The sequence below is a fragment of the Diadema setosum genome, chromosome 21 (genome assembly GCF_964275005.1).
Source record: "Diadema setosum chromosome 21, eeDiaSeto1, whole genome shotgun sequence".
Taxonomy (NCBI): Eukaryota; Metazoa; Echinodermata; class Echinoidea; order Diadematoida; family Diadematidae; genus Diadema; species Diadema setosum.
Genome location: NC_092705.1, coordinates 5,024,313 through 5,051,264, shown reverse-complemented (window position 1 = coordinate 5,051,264; position 26,952 = coordinate 5,024,313). Strand labels below are relative to the sequence as shown.

The 26,952-nt window shown below is 38.8% G+C and overlaps 1 protein-coding gene across 1 annotated transcript in view; it reads left to right on the top strand.

Moving 5' to 3' along the window:
• Positions 1–26,952, top strand: part of LOC140244667 (disks large homolog 1-like) — a 260,660-nt gene that overhangs the window by 11,740 nt on the left and 221,968 nt on the right. The window contains exon 2 of the mRNA XM_072324287.1: positions 20,863–20,994. Coding sequence (XP_072180388.1) covers positions 20,863–20,994 — 132 coding nt within the window. The remainder of the gene's footprint in view (positions 1–20,862; positions 20,995–26,952) is intronic.

Here is a 26,952-nt window from a genome sequence, read left to right as displayed (position 1 = left end):
TTTCCGACTCGGCAGCGAGGCAGCCAAAATGTTCAAGGGCTGCTCAATTGCCATGTCTTCCGCCCATCAAAAAGATATGTCTCAAAGCGCCATATCGCAGCCAGACAACTCGACGATGGAATAAACGATGGATGCTGATTTTGTCCTCCGCTATTGATGAGCCTTATTACAAAAGCTGCTGTAGGTGCAGCAAAAAAAAAAAAAAAAAAAATCTAACCCCGTGCTCACCCCCTGCACCACTCCCCCTTCCCCATCCTATGGATTCGTACTTTCGTTAGACGTTGATTCAATTTCCTCCATCAAATTCAGCCAGCCCTGTCTATCTTATGTATTTAACCACTTCTCGTCTCTGCCTTTGCGCTGTAATTTCTGAATCTGTATCTTCTTCCCTACCTCCAGCTGGATACATACAATCAAACATACATTTCTTGTCATCAAGATCAGATTGATCAAAAAGAGCTCTGGTGTGTGTGCACTGTAGACAAAAACAACAACATAGGGCCTAGGCCTATATGCAGAACTGACACAAACTTTTTCTTCCCATTGTTTTTGTAGAAACAGTCCTTTACCATATTTGACCTGCAGGCAACAAGAAAAATGCTGGGAAATGGTTTTCTTGCTCCTACTATTTTCATGTTTTGGTTTCAACTTCTAACCCTAAATTTTCACGTTACAAGTGTAGGCATGCTGTCTGTATATCACAGACCATACCAATGATACTCATATAGGTCCCATTGCTTAGCAGCCAGGTAAGGAGCCTGTGTTTATATTGTGTGTATGTATGTGTGTGTGTGTTTGTGTGTGTGTATGTGTGTGTGATGCATATTGAAGAATGTTAGGAGAGGAACGCAGTTCCCTGCTTTCTGACCTCATTTAACATCTGACCTCAGTGTGACCTCATCATGCTGGCTTTTTTCCCCCTCTCCTTTCCACAGTTGTTGTTGTTGTCATTTTATACTTGTTCCTGTTCCTCATCCCTTGTCAGTGCTTTGTGTACATTCCACAACTTGGCAGGGACAACAGGGAGGTTTAGCTCTTCTGTACAGTAGGCATACAGCAGCCTCAGAAGAGCAGGGCGGGGACAGTGAAGAGTTGAGGTAGAGGTGTATGTAAACAGGGGATGTATTGGAATATTGTGTAGGCTGCAGAGCGTTGGCAGCCAGCGTGATGGAAGTACACCAACTGGCTTGCGCCCTCGCCCCCATCGCCCCCTCCCTTCCCCCTCCCCTTCCCCCATTCTCCCCAAATATCATTTGCAGAAATTGCCAGGTCACGTTCTGTAAGCACAGGGAGGTACACGTGTAAAAAATTTGAAGTCCAAACTGCATTTCATAATTGAGCATCTGACGAACCACATTTCCCCTCCTGATTCTTTTTTATTCTCTTTGATGACAGGAGATTTTCTGGCATCCTGCAACCATTTGGAATGAAAATGTAAAGATTTTATATTCTTTTAGAATATAAGCAGAACTACAATTAAAATTGAATGTAGTTTTAGTAAATGTAAGGCATTACCCTTTTTTTTTCTTTGCAGGATTGCATGAAATATTGTTCCACTCTGGGCTCACCTTCTGTATGAGCACTTGGTCGAATTTCTTACTCTTGTGATCCAAAGTGTGACAGTCTGTATAATATTTCAGTGGCAAGATTGATTTGTTGACACAGTTGAATTATTCATATGGTATGAACACCACACAGCGTCTGTCAAAATTTTCCTCACCAATCAGGGGGGGGGGGGGGGGGGTAACAATGGGGCAACCTTTATTAGTTCTTTTTCATTGAGTGAGCATGCCTTTTTAAAGATTATTCTCATCATCATCATTTCATTTCCGAAGTGATTTATTAAAGTATTATTCCCCATCTCTACAACTTACTTTACAATTTAGGTTTTTTGTTGAACTAGGGTTTTTCTTTTTTCTTATTCCAGTGCTAGAAAATAAAATCATAATTTATGGAGAGTAAAGACTCATCGTTTCTTTGAAAAGCTATGGAGTAACCAGAAGTTACAAATTCTGCCTAATGTGAAATATTCAGGAGGCACAATGATGTAAGTGGTAGGCCCTACACATTACTGAAAAAGCACCAAGTGTTTGTGCAAAATATGACTGAACAAAAGTCTTATTTTTTAACCTATTCCCCTTTGACACAGGAAGTATTGTGGCTCAGGTCAGGTGAACAAGATATCATATAGGCCTACCTACTCGATCCATGGCAGTAGCATTTGTTTGAATGGGGGCAAGCAAGATTCTTGATCCATTTTTGTGTGGGTATGTGACTGACATGTTGTCCTCTATGGACACACTGCGCACGAACCCACTTTTAATCTATGCCCGGATACGAGCACAGTTATGTAGCGACAGGTTCAGCACGTGTACTGATGAGATGTCAAAATGCTTCTAGCAGATGGGAGAACTTTTGGAGGAGGCAAACATGCCGGAAAGTAATTTTGCGACCCTCAGCCGGTTTGATGACCTGTAAAAGCCTTGTGCGCTCCATCTACACACTTCACCTCACTTTAAAGGGGAATTCGAAACCAGTTGACAGTTTAGTCTGAAATAAAAATGTGAAAGTTTATAAGCACAACTGTGAAAATTTGATGAAAGTGGGATAAAGATTAAGCAAGATATACAATTATGAAGTTTCACTAATTTTTGCAAAACAGTTCTTCAACAGTTGATATGAATAAATGAGTGAGCTGATGATGTCATTATCTTACAAGTTTCCATTTTTATACATACAACAAACTGATTAAAATTCTATTTTTATGCTATAAATGTTTAAAACATAATACTATTCTTGGCTGAGCAACTTCAAAATCATGATGGCATGATCAGATCAGACATAAAATCTATAAGGATTTCAGACCTGGACATAATTGTGAGTGTCTTTTTTTTTTTAAAGAGGAAATTTTGAGATATTCTGTTGTATGTACTGTATGTGGCAAGTTGTGAAGCAATGACATAAACTCACATACATGTACAATAAATTTGCATGTTGAATGTTATAGGTGTGTGTGTGAAAATTAGCAAAACTTCACAATTTCGTGATATTCATTTGATTTTGATCAAATTTTCACTGTTGTGTCGATAAAATGTTATTCTTTCATATCAGACCAACTTTGAAATGGTCCAGAATTCCTCTTTAATGTTACATGTAGGTTGGTGTGGTGTAGCTTGTGTGTCAGATTTTGAGGACACTTACCCGTAAACTCTTTGATGAATGCTATTGAAGGCGGAATCATACTTTGAATTGTCTTTTGAACATTTGTTGAGTAATTTCTCTTCTCATAATCAGCTAGCAATTTAAGTTGATGGGTACTTTGAACAACATGCGATACAGTTCTACCTAATGACATTGCTACTCAAATGACATTGTATAGTAGCCATATCCGAATTGCATAGCAAATTCGGATATGGCTAACTATATAAAAAAAAAAAATATATCATCTGGGTAATGGTATTTAGCTTTTAAAGGGATGTGCATTGGTCTTGTAAAATTTAACAACTCACAAAGCTCTTCTTGTGAGCCCTGTCTCTCATAGAGCATTGAGATGAAAGTGTTGTGAATGCCTTCTGTATTCTGAGTGTAGTGACAGTGTCTGTATTTATTTTCTACCGAGTGTTAAGTACACGTGTGTATGTGACCTGCTTCAAATATGGCGTAATAAAGTTGCCAAGCAGTGATGTCCGAACCTTTGATCTATTAATCATCCAGACTCTACCATAGGATGGTGTAGATTGTCTCACTTTAAAAAAAAAAACCCAACCCCCCCCCCAAAAAAAAAAACAACCAACCAACCAAACAAACAAACAAGCAAACAAACAAACAAACAAACAAACAAACAAACAAACAAACAAACAAACAAACAAACAGACAAATACACAAATGAACAAACAAGCAAACAAACTACTACAGAAAGCTATTCAAGAAAGCTGGTGACTAGATGAGCGTTTCTGGTTTTTTTAATTTTTTTTTGAATGGAAAATCTGCTTGAAGTTGTAGTCAAAGAGTGTGGGCAGTTGATTATGCAATGCTTCACACTGGCACTGGTCCAACAGTCCCTGACCAGTAAAAATCACTGTCAGACCAGTACCTTTTTCAGGAATGGGCCAGTAAAACATTGAAAAACTGGGTATCTACTCGTCAGACAGACGGGTCGGACCAGTAGAAAAAATGGGTTAGTGTGCAGCCCTGGATTATGTGATTTAATACAATGGGCAAATGAAAAAAAAAAATCACAAGAACATGTTTCATGAAAATCCAAGATGGTACAGAAATCTAGGCAAGAATTAGTTCAGACATCAGACTTTCAGCCAATTAGTGTCAGTTTTACAGTTTTTCTCTGCCGGCAAACGTCTTCTCTGTGCCTTGCCTTTTATCAGCGTGATGCAGGTGACGGCACATCATTCATGTCAATGCAATAGGGAATACCCTTGCCCTTGCCTTTGAGGCAGCACTGTTTTGTAAAGGCCTACGCTATGACTCACAACATTACAGCTCCATGATTACAGTGTGCCAGACAGATGCAACCCAGATTATATCCCCTTTAGGAGAGCTAAATTTACTCCCCCCCCCCCCCACAAGCAAGTCCTCTCCTCTCACCTCCATCTTTTTTTCTTCTTTGCTTGTAGTTGTATAATAGCATTCACGCTGATGAAGTTTAAATTTGTTGCCAATGTTGCCAGTAGAGATTAAGTTGGAGGTAATTATGGTCCTCTGTAGCAAAGCATGCACTGCTTGATTGAAACAGAGTAACAGCTCTCTACACGTTATATGCCATTCAGCTGTACTGTTAGAGGAGAGTTAAATCTTCTGTTTTAGTTAACTCAGTTGTTCAGTCATATACAATAAAGGCCTAACATCCACTCAGCTAAAGCCATTCTCTCAAAAATTCTTTTAAAAATCAGTTGTTGTTTTTTTTTTTAAAGAATAATATACAATGCCATGTAATTCTTTTAGGCAATAGATTATAAAATCTGCTACTTAGCTTTATCGACAATCACATCATGATTTAAAAGGATGTCTGTTTTAGCCCTTTTTTCTGCACTATACAGTACCAGTAATACATTATAAGAGAGATGGACAGTCATTTCTTTTCATGGTCAAGTATGACTCATTCATGATGCATTTCAGCCAGCCTGAATGTAAAATACATTATAGCATGCTTTTTTAGTTCTAGACCAACGTGATGATTCTTACCCTCCCACCCCCCCACCCCCCACCCCCACCCCCCAAAAAATTGTAGATGGCTGAACTCCCGATGTTAATACCCTTGGAAGCAAAAGTCTTACCCCCACCCCCTTTAGTGATAAGACTTGGCAAGTCATCCTACAGTTAAATGGACAAAGAAGCTGAACACCCTCCCATATGAGACTGGGATAGAAATAGAGGCGTGCAGAGCGTGCTTGCTGCGTTATCATCCATGGAGTGAGAGATCGTACACAGGAGGAGTTCATCCGAGGGATTGCCCCGGGAATCCCAAGGTCTTTTCGCGTCATATCCTGTATCCTGTGTGTTGGTCTTCAGAGCCACAGCTTACTGTATTTGAGGGATAGCTAGGAAAGGAGGATGTGTACACATGTATGTGTGTGTGTGTGTGTGTGTGTGTGTGTGTGTGTGTTGGGGGGAGGGGTTGGGAGAGGGGTGTTTAAAGTAGACATTCACTCCTACATAGAGACAGATGGACATTTTGTTTCTTTAAAAAAAAAAAAAATTATTGGCACGGCAGTCAAAGAAATCATTAAAGTAATGATTATACCAAACTATGAATATTGCACTCAATAATGCTACTTAATTGAAGATAATGCTATGAAATGAAATAATGTGTTAGGATTAGAGTCTTACAAAAATATTTTTTTCTAATGATCCAATTCCCTCCCACCATAGGTAGTGAATTAGAGATTACATCACTTCGGAAATAGTTTAAAAGTTGTATTTGTTCAAAGGCATTTTGATAGTGATGTCCCAGCATTCTTTTATTTCCAAAACTTTTGTTTGCCTTTGTCTTTGTCCATTTGAACATTGTTGTGTAGCATGGTAAAGTATATATTTTTCTGGGTTTTTTTTTTCTCGATAAAGCCGTTTTTATTTAGAAATGTGCTGTTGATATGTTGTTCCAAAGCGTAGGTACATTACTGAAGATGATGTTCAAACACTGAGTCAGTAGCTTACATGTGCTACAGATGCATACATGTAGGGCCTATATAATACTGAAAAGAGCTAAGAAAACCCACAAAACCATCATGAATATTTTTTTAGGCAGCCATGAATATTTATGAGGTATGAGTCATACAACTCAAATCCATGTCTTCCTTTAAAAAGTAGCTGTGTAATCACCAGTATCCGATTCGATGAGTAACTTGGCTGCAATACAACTGTTTAAAAATGTGTCATTGCTTGTACATATTTTGCCTAAGAAAGATCTAGACCTACATTATTGTACAGATGTGGATGGATATCTATCCACAATACACAAGAGTTTGCATAATACTCTTCTTCTCATGTTTAGCCCCAGATCATGTTTTAAATTTTTTGCAGTCTTTCTGTTTCCTTTACTTTTTTTTTTCAATAGGCTAGAATTACACAGAGATTGCTGTGATCTCATGTTACCTGATCAAAACTCAAAGCTCTTCATAACTACATTTGTAGTAGTTCAATAAACTTGCTGGCATCACTGCAATAGTATCCATTCAAGACTGTGTGAATTATATGTACATGTGACATTACATATCAACTTTTTTTTTGCTTATTGGCTGATTATTGAAGAAATTAAAGCATACTGTGTGAAGATGATTTTTCAGTCACATATTTAATATCAACATTAATTTAATTTCATATTCCTCTGTCTTTGTTCAGATTAAGTGGGAGGAATCAAAAATGCGATGCTGTGAAATCAGACTACGGTACCCGCACAGGAGAAAATATTTGATTTTCTCTTCCAATGTCAACAATAATTTGGATAGCAATGATTTAATTGAGTGATTGGTTTTGATGGATGTGAGTGGATGAAATGAATTCAATTTCATCGAGACTGTCAGTCAATTTATGCAGAAGGAAACATTTGTTTATGATATTTATAACCAATTTCATCGCTAGCATGAATATAATAATATAATGTGTATGAGAATAAATAAAAATATCCAAGCATTAACATGTATTACATTCTTTATGATGTCCTAAAATTCATTTATTTTCAATGTCAGTTGCATGTTTGCATTTGTTTATTTCTTTTTTAGTGTGAGTTATTAATATCTGCAGATTATAAGGTTCAAACCCAATAGATATTTAAAGGGCTAATCAACCTGTTGACAAACAGAATGTATGTCAGTGAAAAATGACTACCATGATGTGTTGCTTTTTGTGGCAGCAAATCAAAAAAATCTTGATACATTTTACTGCAAGATAACGAGCAGCACAACCAAACTTAAAGAGTGTCACAATATGATTGTCAAACTTTGAAAATTCTGTAACTTTAAACTTTATGAATTTTTTTCTAAATTTTAATTGTTGCCTTTTTTTTGTGACATTTTTAAAAAATATTTATTTAAGTAAGCTTTGAAACTTTTTAGTTGAGGTTGTCTTCGTGACCTGTGCTGTAAATCTGGTATTAAATACAAGCATGATCCCAAGACAAAATACTGTAAAAGTGGATATTTTCGTGTGACTAATTTTTGTGCTTGGCCGGGTAAGAAGAGTTTCGCGTGTTTTTAATTTCGCGGAAGCATGACATTAACTATTGGAACAAATGGCAAGCAAATATATTTGCGTGCTTTTATTTTCGTGCTAGTTTCTTGTTGCGCGAAATGCGCGAAAATTTCCACTTTTACAGTAGTGTAAAGTTTTAGACCTCACCCCATTAACCCCTATGTACCCAGGCAGTTTGCATTTAACTGGAAAAGCTTGATTGTAAGCATTCATTAAACCATTTAAACTTGAGTTAGGAAGCCCACTCAGGCATAGTGGCGTACCTCTGTCCAATAGAAAGGTCATGGTGACACAATGTGGAGTAGGAAGATTAGGTAATCTCCATTGAACGAGACTTGGTTTTCCAGACATCTACTCCAATCAGCAAAGAAAGCACTCCAACTTGAGTGCCATTGGGCAAACAATGCACAATGAGGATTAATAATTTTCAAGGTAGGAATGTATGTCTAATGCTTGAATAGGCCTTGCTTATTTGTTGCCAATTTAACAAGTATACATATCCAAGATCCCCCACTCCCCCTAAAAAGAAGTGGTATTGTAGAGTGTATCAAATGTCGCCAGATGAGTTAAAGGCATAACTGAGATGTGAGCACTATTTTTTTTTTCTTTTTGTCCTATCAGTTAGCAGCTTTGATATGCTTGGATTAAAAAGGGGTTTAGGAGCAATCACTTGTAGGTCTTTGTCATTGGTATGGAGGTCAAAACTCAAACTTAAGGGGATTTAGAATGCCTTTCTATATGCTTTGCCATACTTTGTAAGCTTTCTTTTTGAAAGTCTGTCTTATAATCGCCGATGATTTATTGTAACTGAATGAATCAGAGGCTGCAATTCTCGTTAATACCCTTGAGGTAACTGGCAATGCACTCCTATGCTTGGAAAATGGATGCGAGACCGGAATGCACATGTGGTATGGGTGTAATGTAGTAACTGCTGTCATAATAAACATTTTTGTCAGGTGCATCATGTCTTGGTTGCAAAAGACCCTGCTGTATCCCCCATCGTGGAAGTACTGGGAAACTGGAGTTACAGCACTTGCACCCCTTTCATACAGATGGAGCAGTTTTTAGCAGGTGCATGGCTCTAGAGCATAGCAGTCTACGCTCTGAAACTTCTCTCAGATTGAAGTCCTGTGGAAGAGCTCACATAATGGCAATGGTGGAAATGTGAGCAAAATTCCCCCGCATCATTCCCTTGGGTTAACCCTAGAGTGTTCAGTGATGATGCGAATGAGAGACTCCTGGGTCTGAATGGGTTTCCTTTCGAATCAGAGCTGCATTTCAACAGGTAATGTCGATATGATAGCTTTGTGTGTCTTAACAAGAACTTCTGGTATTCATTCTATGCAAAGAAATTCTTAAGACTCACTGTGTTCATTGTAATAAAAAAAAAACAACTCTGAAGTCAGAACTCTTACATTTGAAGTCTGAAAATGCACACACACACACACAGAAAAAAAAATATCTTCAACACATAAGAATTATAGCTTCTCATTGGCCATTTGTTACCATTTTTTTAATACATGGCGTTGAAGTTGGAGCAGAAATAACCAGTTCTTTAAGAAAAGAAAGTTATTACAGCATGTGTTTCTACTTACTGTGCTGTGCACTATGAAAATTGTCATTTTATGCAACTAATTTTCTCTGCGTGTCAAAACAAAAAGAGGAGGGTTGTACAGCAGATAAAATTCCCATCTCTGGGATCTCTACAAAACTTGCTCAGTCGTCTTGTTGCTGGCATATCATCTGCAGTGCATTTATATCACTGTTTTTCGTGCCAGAAAACTGACTTGGCTGTGGATTAATTGTTACGGCAACCTGCATGTTTTGCGAACATGCTTCCCTTTTGATGGTCTAAGAGAAGAATAGAAAAAAAAAAAAAGATCTCATGATCATGACTCAAACTCTCTCCATCCTGATGGTGACACGCTGTGTTGAGAAAAGTTGATACATCGCAGACGTCCCTAGGATCGCTGTTCATACTTGTTCACTGATTTACATTCAGAAGAGTGTAGCTGCTGGCAGAGTTTAAAGGGGCATGGTAGACCTATGTAGAATATTTTTCAATGTGTGTGTGTGTGTGTGTGTGTGTGTGTGTGTGTATGTTGCGTCCTAAAGAGCAGACCGTCTTATTGCTAGAGATTTAAAGTGAGGTAAAAGATTTGTATTGAATAGCACTTTGTAATTTGGCTAAAACAAACCGTTGAAATATACTGAAGAGGGCACCACAGTACATTTTAGATTTAGTGGATAAGATTATGGAAGTAACAAGAAAGATAGATCACTCATTTTTTTTATTTTTTATTTTTTTTTTGGTGGCATTTTATTGTTGATTGCATATCTTTCTTTATATGTGTCTGATACTGAAGCTTTTTAACAAACATTGAGATATGATATGCCATTCTCTCTATGATATGATTTCATATAAAGGGAGAGTTCTCACAACTCTTTTACACACCTATGTGACTCTCTGAAAGCTGGAGTATATCATGTAGATATGGACACGAATACCAGATACAAAGCATCAGTTGCTGAAGCTTTTGTCTGTTTTATAACAAAGTAAAACATGGTTGTCTTTCTTGGCAGACATGTGGAAGATATAGTTCTCTAAAACTATATGCCACTAGACTTTATTGTTGATAGTTTTAAAAGGTGTACATCTATGGTCATTAGCTCTATATTTTGCTGGTATGGCAAATTTTATACTTAACTATTGAGAGTGACTGTGTACAATAGCTTGAAGAGAGAGAGTGTGTGTGTTTGTGTGTACATTTTTTAAAATAAATTTATGATTACACCTTACATCTCTAAAGATCTATCATCAATATCAAAACATCTGTTGCCAATATTAATATTTGTTGTCAGTTCCAAAGTCAGTGGATCTTGTCTGCATGGTTAAAATTCTCTCTTGAGATTTTATCGTTCATTCATACTCGAGAGTATCAACCAGCGCATGGCAAAATGTGAAAGTAGGGAAATTGAAACTGCATCTTAAATACAGATCAATAACGGTAATTGTACATTGGAGATGATTCAAAAGGTTTGTAGCTGAAAAAAAGGGGATTGATGTCATACTTAAAAGAGGTTACCTGCTGTGAGTTGCACCGCCCACTAACCATTTATGGCAATTCTCATGAATGAAAGCAACAATTTTTTTTTTTTTTTTTAAAAACATGTGAATCGTTGAGTCTCGAAACTTGATCATTTCATGCACCATCAAAGGCTGAAGCTGAAAGGAGATTTCAGTTCTGTTAATCCGTCATTCCAGACTCAGGGGAGGGACTAAGGCACTTTCAAAGGAACTCATTTGTACGTTTTATTTGTAATCACATTGCTTCAATTTGCGTTTCTGAGTGTGTTCAGACTTACGGAGCGTTCAGACACTGAAACGAGTCCCCCTTTGCTGACTGCTAACTGCACTCGACGTTCCATGTAATAACTGCATCACAAACATCACAAACTCATTTAGCATGTTGGTCAAGCATAATGTAACTCTTGTCAAGCTTATACATAGGTGAAAGAGTACATGTAGGTAGATATTCAGTCATGGATAATGGTCAAAGTGAATACAAGATGTATAACTTAAGAGCTGTCAATCATGCTTCAAACACATTCACAACATCAAACTGTTCAAAGGAGAAATGCACACCTTAGAATTGGTCCAAAAACACAGTTTGAAAACTCCTCTGGACTGCGATTGGCCAATTGAGATTTAGAAAAACTTGTCTTGGAGAAACGTAATTCACGATTGCTGTCAGACACGTAAAAAAAGAAACTGATCTTCCTGAAAATATTTCCACACACGTTTACCAACAGGTTCTCTTACCAGTCTGAAATTGCTCCTAGCGCGATGTGGCCATCTCGTCATCTTCATTGACGTTGGTGATCACATTTATGTGACCCAGTAAAATGTCCTTGCTATTCACTACCGTCTCTTGAGATCTACACTTTACTTCATTGTACTGTTCAGTTTTTTTTTTTTCACTGTCTCGTATCTCGATGCATAAGAAGCATTTTCCTGAACAAGATTGTGATAAATTACTGTAAAGTAGTGGTTACTTTTTTTTTTTCTGACATTGCACAAAGTTCAACTTATCGTTATTCGGTCAGTGAAGTCAGGACGGAAGCAGATTACCTGTAGTTATCACTAATGCCATATAACCTCCCATTGACCTGTCTTTTTAACCTATTGAGGATGGACTGATTTTGCTACAAAAGTCAAAACGCATTTCCCATAGACACTTGCCCGAGGATACTCGGGACTTGTCCTCAAGGGGTTTATTAGAAAACTCAAAACACTAAACTGTACTATGAGTTGGCCCTTCTATATACCTCCGAGTGTGTCTTGCCGTGCGCAGACAAAAGAAAGTTCTAAAGTGCAACCAAAGTTGTTGGCAAACTATCAAAATCTATGATTTGTCACACCAAATGCTAACCACTACACAACACTCCACTGTCAATCTTTTGAATGATAAAACAACATCAATGTTTTAGTTGGGGCTACACACACTTGTCTTCTTTAGGGGGTACTTGATCTGAAGGTAACCAGAATATTGAAGGAAAATTATTAGTGAGCAGAAAAGTACTGTAAATTTGGAAAATTTTTTTTGTACATTTCATGAATGTGAAATTAGCATGAAAATAAAAGCATGCAATTTGTTTTTGCTTGATGCGTGTAATTCTATATTTTGACTCTGCGGAACTAAAAACATGCAAACTTATCTTACCCGACCGAATGTGAAAATTCCCACTTTCAAAGTATTATGAGTGCTCAAGATTTGTGATTTATTTGTGACAATTCCAAAAAAGGTAGATAATTTTCCCTTGTTATCAATTTATTCATTCATTTTTAACATTGGGTGTGTGCTCGGTAATGTCAGGGATAATTTCCCAGTGCAAGTCACACACCTAAATCTGCCTAACCCTGAGAGTTGTTGGTCGTTGACCCTAACAAATACTTGTCTAAATGAACTGAATGACATGATCTTTTTGTTAGTCGAGGAAAATTATGCCTTCAAATCAGAACCACCGTTATCGCAAAATGTCTCTCATTTCTGTTGTTTTAATTTCATTCTTTCGTGTTCATTGTTTGAGAGGTGATGCCTACGAACTTAAAGATGACCCATTTTTTTTTTTTTTTAATGTGTTGACAGCTCAGATCATGTGTATATGACATCTAGACAATGTGCATCATAGTCGTCGGGCTGGCTAACTTGTGTCACTGCTGATGTTCATTCCTCGAGAGTTCTGAAGCGTGAAGAACTGTATCCATCCGTGCGTTACTCTTTGTCTCTCGCGTCTGTCTCACCCGCCCCGTGTTCATTTTTTATTCATCATCCCATTCTGTTGTTCCTTCTGTCACTCATCAGTGGTGTCTCCTGCTCATCTGCCATTTGTCTGTCTTCGACGATCTCTTGTCAATCCTCTTGATTTATTACGGACTGAAAAAAACCCAAACGAAAAGCAGAAAAAAAAAAGAGAAAGGTACTCATGTTATTTCATCAGTCATACTGGGTATGAAACTGAATTATCCTTCCATATAACACAATATTTCACAGGAATATATGTGGTTAGTACATGTACTTCTAACCAGTCTATCCTCTTGATTTATTACGAACTGAAAAAACCCAAATGAAAAGCAGAAAAAAAAAAGAGAAGGGTACTCATGTTATTTCATCAGTCATACTGGGTATGAAACTGAATTATCCTTCCACCTGAACACCATATTTCACAGGAATATGGGGTTAGTACCTCTTACCAGTCTATAGTGTGTAAGTTATCAGAGACGGGCATTACCACCAGAATTTGACACATGAAGATGATAACTTATGATACTTGAACAAATGATTGAACAAACAAACAAATTAACATTTGAACAAACGTTTTGACATTTGATTCATTGCTATAAATGATGTTCACATTTGAATGAGAATTTAAGTCTTAATTGCTCATCAGTTTTGTCTCATTGCGGGAAATGTTTTGCAATTTTTTTGGTGAAACACTTGCATCGTAAATTGCAATAAGATAAAAATTTACACAATCTCGGAGTTCAGGGGTCACTTGACAAATTTTGCTGCCCATTTAGTTACGCAGGTACAGTGTACATACAGCTTGATTTCATGTTACTCGCTGTGTGTCATCACAGACATTTGAATAGTGATACATCATTTTTGGCAGTGACTGATTATGGTGGTTAGTATCCAGGTACAGATGTGCAAAACAGTGTGGGTTGACACACTGTCTTATGAAGGGGCATATAGTATGATGTATGTAGCGACACCTCTTTCGAGTCTTTTTCGTTCCCCACATACATTCATGGAGGGGATTAATATCCAAGAAATTTGGACTCCACACAAGCACCTGTGCCTCCTCTCATCACGAAAGGCAGTTTGATAGGATGGAGCAACGTTGTTGCTAGGGGCGACCCGAGATTTTGTCTCGGGTGACTGAGCAAGAGTTGGGTATTTAGTCGTCCGAGGTTTTGAGCTATTTTTATGAGCTTTATTATTTTTTTTTCTCTACGTTTTTTGATGCCCTGAATGTCGACATGAGTAATGCTGCATGTGTTCCAGATTGAAAGGATTGTATTGACGACAGCTAGCAGTGAGGCTATGGTAGCATTACACGTTGCCGTGGGCAGACTGAATGGGGGAGAATTGCCAACAATCGTACATGGTGTTGTGCAGGAAAAAAATCAGGCACGCCGTGGATATCTTGAGCATGCACCTGTACACAGACTTTACACTCGTATCTGTCTGTATTAAAATAGAGTACCCCCATCCTCTCCTGTACAGATGCATGTAGTGTACATGATGTACTAATAAGTTTGTCTACATCATGTAGTGTTACATTCCTGCCACCAAGTTTTGGCAGGAAATAGCTTTGAGCTGAATTGCTACCATGTTTATTACTAACTCTCAAATTGGCAACCGAATGTAAAAAGATTACATCTCTCTCAAATTGGCAAATTTGGGCAAATTTCTCATGGGATTTTGTGCAAAGTTAATGACTTGAAGGGGATGGCTAGTAATTGATCAGTGGGAATCAGTGGGGATGCTGGGGGATGATTGTTCCAATCCTTGTGGGATTCATTTAAGAGTACATTATATATCTATTGTGTGAAAATTATTTGCTTCAGAATGGTCTCGTATTCAAGTAATGAGCAGTTTAATGTTTCTAGCTAAGCATGCCTGTACAGTAATGGGGCGATCGTTGTACCCACAGGCATGCTCACCTGGAAACATTGAACTGCACATTAATTGAATATGAGACCATTCTGAAGCAAATAATTTTCACACAACAATAGATGTAGGCCTATAATGTACTCTTAAATGAATCCCACAAGGATTGGAACAATCATCCCCCAGCATTCCCACTGATTCCCACTGATCAGTTTACTAGCCATCCCCTCTAACCCAGCTCCATCTACCTTTCTCCAGTATATTATATGCAGTGAAAATACAGGATTGCCAATTTGATGATGGCAGGATGATAAACCATGCTACTATAGTAGCTCCATAGATAAACTACTGCAGCAATATTATCCCAGGACTTGATGGATAAACCCCATCATTACCTTTAGCAACCTGCCTGTACATTATCAATGTCATTCCAACAATAAGGTCTTGAGGGGTTACTATGCTACAACCCTATAAAACAGAAAGATTTTGTGATGAGACTCCCCCCACCCCCCCCCCCCCCAACACACACACACACATAATATGCACATTCTACATTGCAAATTGGGGCTTCTAGAAGGTAACTAAAAAACAAAATAAAACTGTACAGTTGATCATTTTATTGAAAGCTTATGCAACAGTGTGGACGTTTGCATCTGTCCTGCAGGGAAAGTCTATCCTCGAAGGGGGGGGGGGGGGGGGGGAGGGGAGACAGTAACCTAATTGTTGCGTACTGAGCGCTTGTCCGACTGGAATTCGTGGAAGTCGCCAAGAGCAAATCCTCTCAGTGGTTGCAGGAAAATTGACTGACTGAAAAGACTGCGCTGAGTGAAAGCTCAAGCGTAGAGCAGGCCAGCAGTGCATCGAAAATGTGAGCCTAATGAGACGAATAATGCGAAAGTTATGATGTTTGAATACCTGTGCACCATCCATGTCGTGGCGTCCTACTGGCAGATCTATGTAAAGTAGTTCTATTTTGGTCGCATGACCTCGAATCTTTTTTTTTTTTCGCACAGCACTCTTTATTTTGTCTTGATGGCGAATGACCCCAATTTTTTGTTTCCTGTAAAATGTATGCATGAAAGTATCTTTCTTTGAGAGATGTATGTGGAAATGTACTGCTGTAGATTTGTATCATATTTTGAGTGGAGTTGCCGGGAAATCATTTTTTGAGATGAAAGAGGTTAAACCTTGTTGCCAGTTTGTAGGTAAATTCAGTGTTTAAGCAATAAGGAGGAACATTGCAGACACGTCAATAACACTAGAATGGCTCTCCCAACTTGATATCTATATGATTTACTGTACATCCCAATCCTCACCAAGCAGTTGCTCGTACTTCATTTGCTGTCATGCAAAATATGATCCTACATGGGTTAAAGCAAATCGCCTGAAGATTATGAAAATATGATAACCAAAAGAATTCAATTGCATCGCAGAGGATGTTTTGGCTTTTTGATAATGATGCAAGAGATTAAACAAGAGCTTATGTGAAAACATTTGCGACCTTTAAAGTGCAGTGTCAATCATCTCGCAAAAGAACATCCTGATTAGCGTTGACCTGTGTTATCAGTAGATATCAATTCAATTCATATTTGTGTCTTCACTCGAGCCCTGCATGATAATATTTTGCTATTACCTGAGGAGGACAGAAAAAGAGAATTTCATGAAACACTACTCTTGTGATAAGTGTGAGCATGGCACACAAAGTGGCTCAGTTTTGTAAAGTGCAATGACCCTTCATGCTAGTCAGGATGGGTAATAATTATCTTGTCTCTTGCGGCCGTCGCTAATCTCTTGCTTGTGGACCGCAGTGGTCAAAGGTTTCCGCAACCATCCAAATCAAATGAAAAGAAGCATTTAAATAAAGGCCACCTGAAGATAATCTCGAGAGGGAAGATAATCAAATGCCACTTCAGGTGTTGGCAATCTTTGTCACGACTGCCGTTCGATAATTTCCGCTCTGTTTGCACAAGACTCTTGGAGGCGCCCTTTCACGAGTTTGCGTACGGCGCTCTACCGGAAGGGTGCTCCAAAAACGTAGGGGGACAATCCTTTGCCGCCACTGAGCGTACGCATACAGTCCCACTCGCAATCGAAGAACCAACTGCTTGTGGGGGGAAATTCCAGGCATGTCCGTTTCTAGTTATGAAGACGACGTTGACGCTGTCGATACCACTATAACTATGAGACGTAAGTTTGCTCCTCGTACTAAACTTTGAGAAACTGGGCTTCCTCTTTTTTTTCCCCTTCTCCTCCTCGGCAGACAATAAATGTACGACCATGCACTTTGACCGCTCCACACTACACTTGCGTCCTACATTGCAGGCCATGTTTGAATTACGGCTGATATCTTGTCTGTCCACTCACTGTACAGTGCAAATGATTTTTTCTTTTTGCACATCAGTGTGAGGTTGTGTTGATAGTGGCTGCAATGCAAGTTGCGCATGAAATAGAGAACTCTTCTTGGTACCAGTGTATATGTTGTTGTTGCTTTTTTTTTTTTTTTGGGGGGGGGTAAATTTCATTACTGGATGTTCTGTGAAAAAGCAGAATTTCATGAATTGCATAGCAGGGAATAGTTGAAGTAGTCCAAAGGGGTCATATGTACACCTTACTCCTGTTCAAGATATATTAATAGTGTACTGATATCACCATCCTCAAGATCTACTTTGTAGATTTCTGCACTTAACCTTGGTCAAAGGTTAAAGTATTGTTTCAGGACAGTTTGGTCTTCAAATCAGCCATAACTATGTTTACATTCCAATTTACATTCATTTGTTTTTGTACGTATTGTTTTGAAATTGCAACATAAGTCTGTTTTGCATAGAAATGAATATTTTAACATTCTTCATTTAATGTTTCATTAGATATTTTCTGTGGGTGTCCATACAATTAGACCCACGGCCACATGTTAACTATAGTAGAGACATGTCTTGGATAAATAAGTACAGATTTTTTTTTTTTTTTGTGAAATAATTTTTTGTTTGATTGGATATTCTAAAAACTCTATCATCATAATTGCTCAAATATTGAATTTCTCTTTCATGGAGACAGATGGATGCAGGTATCAATACTTCTCTGTGCTGTTTCCTTTTGCACTTATATATTTGGACAGCCAGTAATTAATACAGAAATTTAATCCAGTGGCTGTGTCTTTGTAATCTCTGGTCTTGATTTTCTTCTGGAGAAGTTCAATGGGCAAGTGACTTTGATAGCGCCATATACAATAGTTCATCATGTGAATGCCGTAGATTCAGTGAATATGTGCTGCGCTGGGGAATCTACTTGGGTGTGTAAATACTGACCTGGGGCATGTGCTGATGTTTGTTTGATTATGTAACTCTCACATAAATATTTGTCCATGTGGGTCAATTATTAAGCGTGGGGGCGACCGAAGGTACACTACATCTAGAGACAAACACCATTGAGTGACTGGAATAGAATGGGAACACATCGATTCTTTTGTTGTCTCTCCCCCCCCCTTTTGTCCAGTGTCTCTGAACCCCCCCCCCCCCAATTTTCTGACACATTATTGATGACAGCTTGTCCCATTGAGACGGACAATAGACTTCATGTTCCATTCGTCAGCTGTCTGTAAAGAATTGCTGTCGGCATAAATGAGGTGCTGATCGATAGGTCTACATTCGGCATCCTTGATTGACCGGTGGTGGATACTTGCCTCTGTGGGCCGAGCTTTTGCCCCCCAGTGGGGTGGGATGAAGGTGGGGCAATGTTGGCTGCGGTTTAATTCCCCAGAGCATCGGTGACGGACACCGCCGGCAGACTTCAAAGTCGTTGAACCCTTGCTTGTGAGGAAGTGTGTCCCGACCTATTTTACGGGGGAAAAGAAGATGTGCGAAAAAGTTAATCGCAACTCCTTTGAGAAATGGTCATTCTCTTTCTCTCTCTATCTTTCTCACTTGCTCTTTCAATGATGTAGAAAACTTCAATGTCCTTCTGGAATCCCCTCTTCCGAAGTGAACAAATGAGAGTCCTTCTATGGGTATCCAAGGAGCCTGAAGCTCCTTGGGGAATCCAAACTACAATCTGCATGCGAGTTGAGAGAATAAAGTCAAAGAAACAAGAGCATTCAAGTTCTCTGTACAATTAGAAACACAAAGAAGTCTGATACTTGTTATCATAAAACAGTGTGATATCTGACTGTAACAGCTGTAAATGTATTATGCAAATTTGATAAGATGATGTCATTGCCTGACAGCTATTTCATTGGTTTGAATTTTTTACAACTTTGTAGCAAAAATCAAGGTTTTTTTGTCACTGATTTCACAATTGTTATCCTTGTTTTGAACAAACTAATCATTGAGGTTTCGTTATCACGTCAGAATTTGATGCTGAGGATATGATTTATTATCATTGAATTCATATGCAGAAAGGATGTCTAATAAAGATCTGTGATCACAGCCACTGTGAGGGATTCACACAGCAATACAATACACATCTTCAAACATATCACAGTTCATTCGTTGTCTATGAGTTTTTGTCTCTAAGCCTCATAGAATCATTGTAAGTTAGCCCATAATGGCTATGGTATAGAATTTTGGTCACCTGTACACTAATGTGCATGCACGCAGACACGCATAACACCTACATACACTTTTCAGCACACACACAACAATATCAATTCACATGGAGCAAGCTTTATTCTTCTATTTTTAGCATGCATTGAGTATTGATATCATTTCTCAAAGTGAACAATATGAGACTGAGTCGTAAAATCTGTTTATACACAAGATTTCATCCAAGAATATCCTTGGATCCCGTTACAAAGGAAGGTGAAGGTTGGAATCCCTATACAAGATGCCATCCCACGTTTACGATGTGCCCTTCCCACGAGGATGTGCATTTTTTTCTTTTCACATAAGCCATTATGAGAAACAGGATCCCAGAACTATTTTTTTTTTCAGATTTTTCAACTCCAAGGACAGTCTAAACCATTTCCCACAATGCAACAGCCAGAGACATCATACACTGTATGACCCATTAAAATTGGAGAGCCATAACATCATACTGCATCAAGTTACTCCTGTGCCCTGCCTGTAACTACATGTAGCTGTGTGTTATTTTTCCAAACTGAAGAGCTCCCCATAAATCGAGTTATGACAAGTGCCGAGGCCTTTGCAGTCTGGGGCCCCCAAATCATCCCTCGATGCGATATCACTTGTCTATGCCACTACACTCTGTAAAGGGGGGGGGGGGGATATTGCACATATCAACATTCAAAGGCAAGTTCACCTTCATGGACGTGTGGATTGAGAGAATGCAGCAATATTAGTAGAACACATTAGTGAAAGTTTGAGGAAAATTGGACAATCAAAACTTATGAATTTGTAAAGTTTCTGCACAGTTACAGCTGGATGAAAAGACTACTACAGTGTATGATGTCACATGCGTAGAATGATGTAAAGAAAATATAAAAAGAATTTGACAAAATTTCATTTTTTGAAAAAGTAGACATACCTGCCGATCCCGTTGAGGATGGGCTGATTTTGCTACAATGCACATTTCCCATAAACATTTGCCGGAGTATACTTGAGACTCGTCCTCAACGGGGGCCTTCTGAAAGAGACAAGTCAAGTGCTCATTTATTATGCAATAAAAGTGAAAATATGTTGAATTTTCTGTGTATTTTTTACACCATTCTACACATGTGACATCATACACTGTCATAGTCTTCTCATCCAGCAGTGACTGCACAGATACTTTAAAAATTTGTAACTTTTGAACGGATTGTCTGATTTTCCTTGTGATTTCTCACAGGGGATTGAAAAGGGATGAAATAGGTGGGGGAAGGTAGTCAGAAAGGAGATGAAAATAGTCTACAGGTTCCAGACCCACATCTTTCTTGACTTGATTATGATAATGGGGGGGGGGGGGGGATAGGTGGAGCTGTAACATAAATATTAATGTTCCAAGTGAAATAAATCATTCATTCTTCCATTTTTTGTCTTTTTTTTTTTTCCAGAGGCCTCCAGGGCCCTAGAGCTCCTGGAGGAGTACCACTCCCAGCTGACCTCACCGACAGACAGACCGCTCCGCAATGCCATCGAGAGGGTCATGCGCATCTTCAAGAGCCGCCTCTTCCAAGCCCTGCTCGGTGAGCCAACTTTTGCTTTTTGTAACTCTTAAAAAATCATTAACAAACATTAGGCTAGTCTCCTCCAAGGCTGAGGCACATATTTTTTATTTTCATCCCCACACTGTCAGTGATGTGTTATTTGCAAATGCATTGAAGTGGTGCCGGGAGCACTTTTTTTTTTCTAAGTGCAACCTGAGATGAGACTAACCTCTCTATCAATGGAGAAAAACTCAACTCCATTCTAAATTTGACTATGATGAGCAGATGATAGAGTCAACTCAATGAACCAAGCTGAAAGTGTCTTGAAAATTGGACACACCTGAAATAACGGAACAAAATGAAATCCATTTAATTCTGCGAAAAGTTGTGATTGAAATCATATGGTGAAAGCTTCAGAGACATTGAAATTGCAAAGCTCTCTAATTTCTCTTTTCAATATTGATACAATTTTTTTTTTGCTGATTCTATTTGTTTGATGTGCACTGCTTCAGAGTTATAAATGATGATACAGAGTGTGGTTTCTCCTCGTAAATGCATTTGCCAAATACATTCACATTTTACTTGAATGAGGTACACTGTACTGTTTGTACAAGTGGTTATTGCTTCAAGAGAAAAAATGTATATACAATGCATGAATGAAATATGATTGAAACCTCTCAGAATTGCTACCTACAAGTGATATTATAATATGAAAATATTGACTACATAACCCTGTGTGAGCTGCAGTAAGCCCTTAGGGCATGCAATTCATATCAATGCTTTTCTGAAGTCCCCTCATGTTTTTTTTTTTCTCAATTCTGTTCAATAACTGTCAATTTCGAGGTCACATTTCTTCTAAATTTAGCCACGAGAAATGAATTTGGTGCAGTGCGATAATTCACAGAATTATTCAATAGTTCTGCGTCTGTCTGAGGTGGAGTGAGTGCTGTACAACGTACCAATTTTCTGTATAAGATTACCGCCACGCTCGCCAAGTGAGGACTTGTGACTTGTCAATCTGGCTTGTCAACTGCGCCATGATACACCCCTTGTTATTAAAGAGACCTGTTTGAAATGAAAAGTATGCTTACTTTGCCATACATTGTACATGTTGTACTGCAATTTTGTATGATAAAAGAGCAGCAGTTTGTGGGATTGGTGACTGTTTATGATTTCAAAGTTGAGGGTATAATACGCTGTGTTTATCAAACCTGCATTCAGTTGCAACTGTTATTTTGCATCAACATCATAACTTGAGAAGAAATTGCCTGATTCAGCTTTTTTTTTTTCTTTTTATGATTAATTTGCGGCATGTTCTGGCTGTTTTCACAGTTTCCGTTGTGCGTCATTTCCCTGACACTATACATATTTCACTTTGTGGTGTATTTAAAGAGCATATTTTTGACTTGCCATTATTTTGCTCCAGTCAAGTTTCAAAGGGGAAGAGGGATTGGGAGCAGAAAACTGAACAATTATTAAAATGACAAGTCGTTTTGGACTTTAAAATGTTTTCTTTGACATGAAAGTCACTTTTTGGTCTGACGTAGCATCAGTCGCAAGAAATGGTTGAGAAGTTTTGTGTTTATTATCATTCCGGAAGTAAGAGATGCAATGTGAACGCACTGAAAGAAAAGACTAGAGGGCAGTTAGTGTTCACTTTGCATGCCACTTTTTGGTCTGTTATGTAAAGTATTATTTGATATTTTTGTGAAGATTTGTCTTACTTCCTGCAACTCTTAAATGTCATCTTCTCTGGCATGAAAGCAATGGCAGTCAAGAAAATCTAGATGACCACTCATTTTGAAATTGAATCACTGTCATCTCTTAATAAACAAGTATGATTTTTGACTAGATTTCTCCTTATCAGTCATATTTAGCAAAACATGTTTTTAGCCATGCTTATGTTTTCATCCACTTATCCACGTGATTGGCAGTGCAAATAATATTTTGAGTGAATCATGTCAAATGAATCTGGCCCATGTCTCTTTAAATTTCTTGTTCTGGTTTGCGAACCAGCTCGATGACTTTGTTATGGCGAGGAGGCGCAGTTTCGATTTACCCAAGTGTACTGAAATCTGAACGTGAGATGTTTTCTTCGGAAGGCGTAGCATGTCAAGAAATCACATTATCGCTGCGAAGTGTAATCATGTTTAACATTCACATTTCGCTTGGATGTTCGCTGTAAAGGCGTCACACCAATATTGTCATTACCTCGTTCAACAATGGGAGTGAACAATATAGAGAGCGTGTCAAACAGGTGCCCTGGATAATACAGAGTGACTCTCGGAATGTACTCCGCATAGCCCCTGGTCTGTCTGTTAACTTGAGAGCAGTTGAAAGTAAAGTCCCCACGACTGAAAAGAGCGAGCACAGATTTTCTCACTTAGGAAGAGTTAGGGAGAACACTTTCGGAGCGGAGTTTTGAGCCGCTAAATCTTTCCCCAAAGTCGAAACAACGAAAACAGGAGGAAAAGGACGTGCCTGCAGTTAATACCCGGCCGACTAATTCTGTTTTTGCGTTCTCCGGTGGTGACTTTGTGACAGACAAGAATTTGAGCCGTCCTGAAGAGAAACACTCTCGGGGAATCCGCAAGAATGTAAACAGATGAACAATCGCCAGGCAACAAAGAATAACACATTGTTAGGCTGAAGCGGAAACCGGTGAGCCCAGGAAGAAAAAATGACAACAAGAAAGGTGTCGGGGTCAAGTTTCTCACAACCCTGGAATTTCCCCTCTGTTCATGACTCTTGACAATAGGATGAAAGACAATTGTACATGGCCTTGTGAACATAAACTTCACGAAATATTTGCTTTGTGCAGGGTTTCATCCATAACAGGCTAGCTTACAAATTGTCTATTCAAAGCTTTGAAGATCAATGTTTCGTTGTACCTAGCTCCACATTTGTAAGATTATATTGGTTAAAGCCCAAACAAAGTTCTGGTACTGTCACAAATGTACACACAAGTAGTTATGTACATGTATCAAGGCTGTATGCATGGTTGTTTAATGTGTATGTACACAGGGTGACCAGATTAATGGAGAACATTCTATATGATATAGATATAGTACATACAGGCTGACCAGATCAGTGGAGAATTTTCTACAGGGTATACAATGTAGCTACAGTACATGTATGCATGTGACAGGAAATACATTATAGCTCACTCAATCTAGAATGATTTAACCCATTCCAGAAAATTCTAGGAAGTGCTGGCTGAGTGAGGCACTGCCCTTGTAACCCAATGTGATTGGTAGTTAATTTTGGCAATGATGTTATGCACATATTAGGCAGTGAGTCATCCAGGATTCCTGGAATTTGGACTTGCTAGTATGTTCAGGTATGTGGCCCCAGGTTGGAGAAAATTACAGAATGTACTAGAAAGGGGTGAATGGATAGTATATAAGCAGGAGAAATTCTGAGGTAGGCAGAGTACCCAACACCTCTGCTCTGAGAGTTACGTCACTTTTGGCTCTGAAGCGACTTGTTATAGTCAGTCCTGTGTTACCTGCTGACCTGCTATACAAACTGTGTTTGTGGAGATAAGGCCTGGGAGACATTTTTGCCTGCAGAGAATTAATTTGCCTACGTTGGAGATAGACTCCATATTTTAGTGTCAACGGACATTATTACGGCAAAGCTGTGACTGGCTGGATTCCTTGCTGGACATTATAAAGTGAATCATCATTCAACGCATCAACTGGACGTGGTCGTCACAACGTTTGGATTCTGCGAGTTTCACCGTGAACATCTATCGTGGATTTTACCCCGGATTTATACTGTGGATTAATGCAACCTGTGCCTTTGGAGATACGTCGGAGGAATCATTCATCGGTGCGTCAAGGATTATTTATCGGTGCATCGAACATCGTATCTGAACATTTTCAAAGGACTACGTGATAACATAATATGTAAGTGATTCTATTACCGATTTGTAATTGTTTCTATTGATCATTATTGTACTGATGTGAAAACCGATTACGAGTCTGTACCCACAATATCACTGTTAATAAACCGCCTGAACATTAGTTGATTGTTTCTTTTGTGCGATCATTCTCAGAGTGATTTTGGTCGTAACAGTACGCCTGCAAAAGTTGTCAAATTTTGCTCCAAAATGTGAACGTATGCCTAGGAAATGTGCGGAATAACGCTGTAATAATAAGATATTCGATGGGTAACGACGAAAATGGGAAATTTTAACCAAAAACGTTCAGTCTCAGAACTTACCCGAACGGGGTCAGGCTAGACTCGGACTCGGGGATAACTCGGCCTCGCTTTGCTTGATGGCGGGATGAGTTGTATTAGTTGTCCCTCTGGATTGTACAGCGTTGTACTATGCATAATGGAGCGGCCTGTATAAACTACATTGTAGCGTTCTGGCTACTCGCAGTAATGGTCCGAGTTGTTACAACGCGCGCATCAAAAACCTCTTTGGCGCGCATGCAAAATTAGTGTGCGCCTCTCAAGCACCTCTAAAAACAATCAAAGACGCTTGATAAACAACAACAAAAACTTCAAAGACCGCGCGTCTCAGTAACTGAGGTGATGTGCGTATACTACAGTGTATATAGGCTTGAGGACCGCGCGCTGTCCATTTGTTTTGTACAGGATTAGCACGCACTTTCCTGTCTGCTTATCAAGGCCTCGTTTGGTACCCGTAGTATAGAGTACTGATGAACATGACGATCACAAACTGTGTGTAAAATTGTCTGAAATAGGGTCGAGTTTTCCCTGAGACCGAGTTAGTCTGGAGCCTTCTGGAATAATAGTCGGTCTACCGACTTTTATTATTTTTCTCAAAATACTCCAAAACGACTCATCATTCCGGCAAACCGCGTCAGCCAGGTAAGTTTCTTTGTAGACTCTTTCGATATATTGCAAGCAAATATGAAATGGTGCCAGACGGGTTCTCAGGCCCTTACCAGAACTTTGTTTTCACTTTAAGCTGTGTATGATATTGATAGACCAATATTGAAAAGGAGTAGCCATTGACTATTCAATTTGTAGTTGAAGCTAATACGATATTTGGAATCCATTTTGTGCCATTAGTTGGTGATACAAGTGTATGTTGGGTAGGACTTACACAAACTTCAATAAGCAGTCAGTGAGGACCAACGTTCACACTGGCTAGTAGAAAAGGTATAGATTAATGATTTCAAAGCAGATGTTTGCACACCAACCCGCTGAAAAGTGTGATACGGATATAATTGAATTGCATGGATGAAGGTACATACGTATGAGGAACATGCACAAGACTGATGTACCGACATATCCAACAACTTTGATTAGAAACTGTACAGGAAGGAGGGGGTAGGAAAACAGTATAACAGTGTAACCTGGAAACAACAATGATTTTAAAGACATCTGTTAAATGTCAAGTTAACACACTGTATTTATAGTTTAGACATGTTGCAACAAATATATGCAGATATTTGTGGGAATGAACATATATAAAGAATGCAAAGATGATGGAATTATCTCTCAACATCTGGCATCTTGATTTCTCACATAATATCACTGTTGTGACGTATATGTTTGGTACTAGTCTGCTGAGTAAGTAGCAGTAGATTAGAACAGTGTCTAGAACACTGTGTATGATTTTGTTATTTTAATGCAGAGACTATCAAAGATCATTTTATTATGAACTTTCAGATTGCCTCATGGTATACAATTGGTGACAGGTTTTACAGTTTGGAAAGCACTTCAACATCCGTGAATAATTGCAGTGTGTGGATGTGGATGGGTTTACCAAAAGCTTTACATGGTATAAATCAGAGAGTTAAGATTCTGCCAAACTCACCCCCCCCCCACCACCCTTCATGTCACATTTGCTGTCATCAAGATAAGCTCTTTAACCGTCGGACCGTGGCGGAGACTTTGAACTTTTTAGGTGCCGTAATCTTGTCTCGCAACGATTACGATGATCTCGCCGATCGGAGTCATCCGGGGAATGTCGGTGCTTTCATATTGCCCCAGTGAACCCTGCCAAGCATGTTG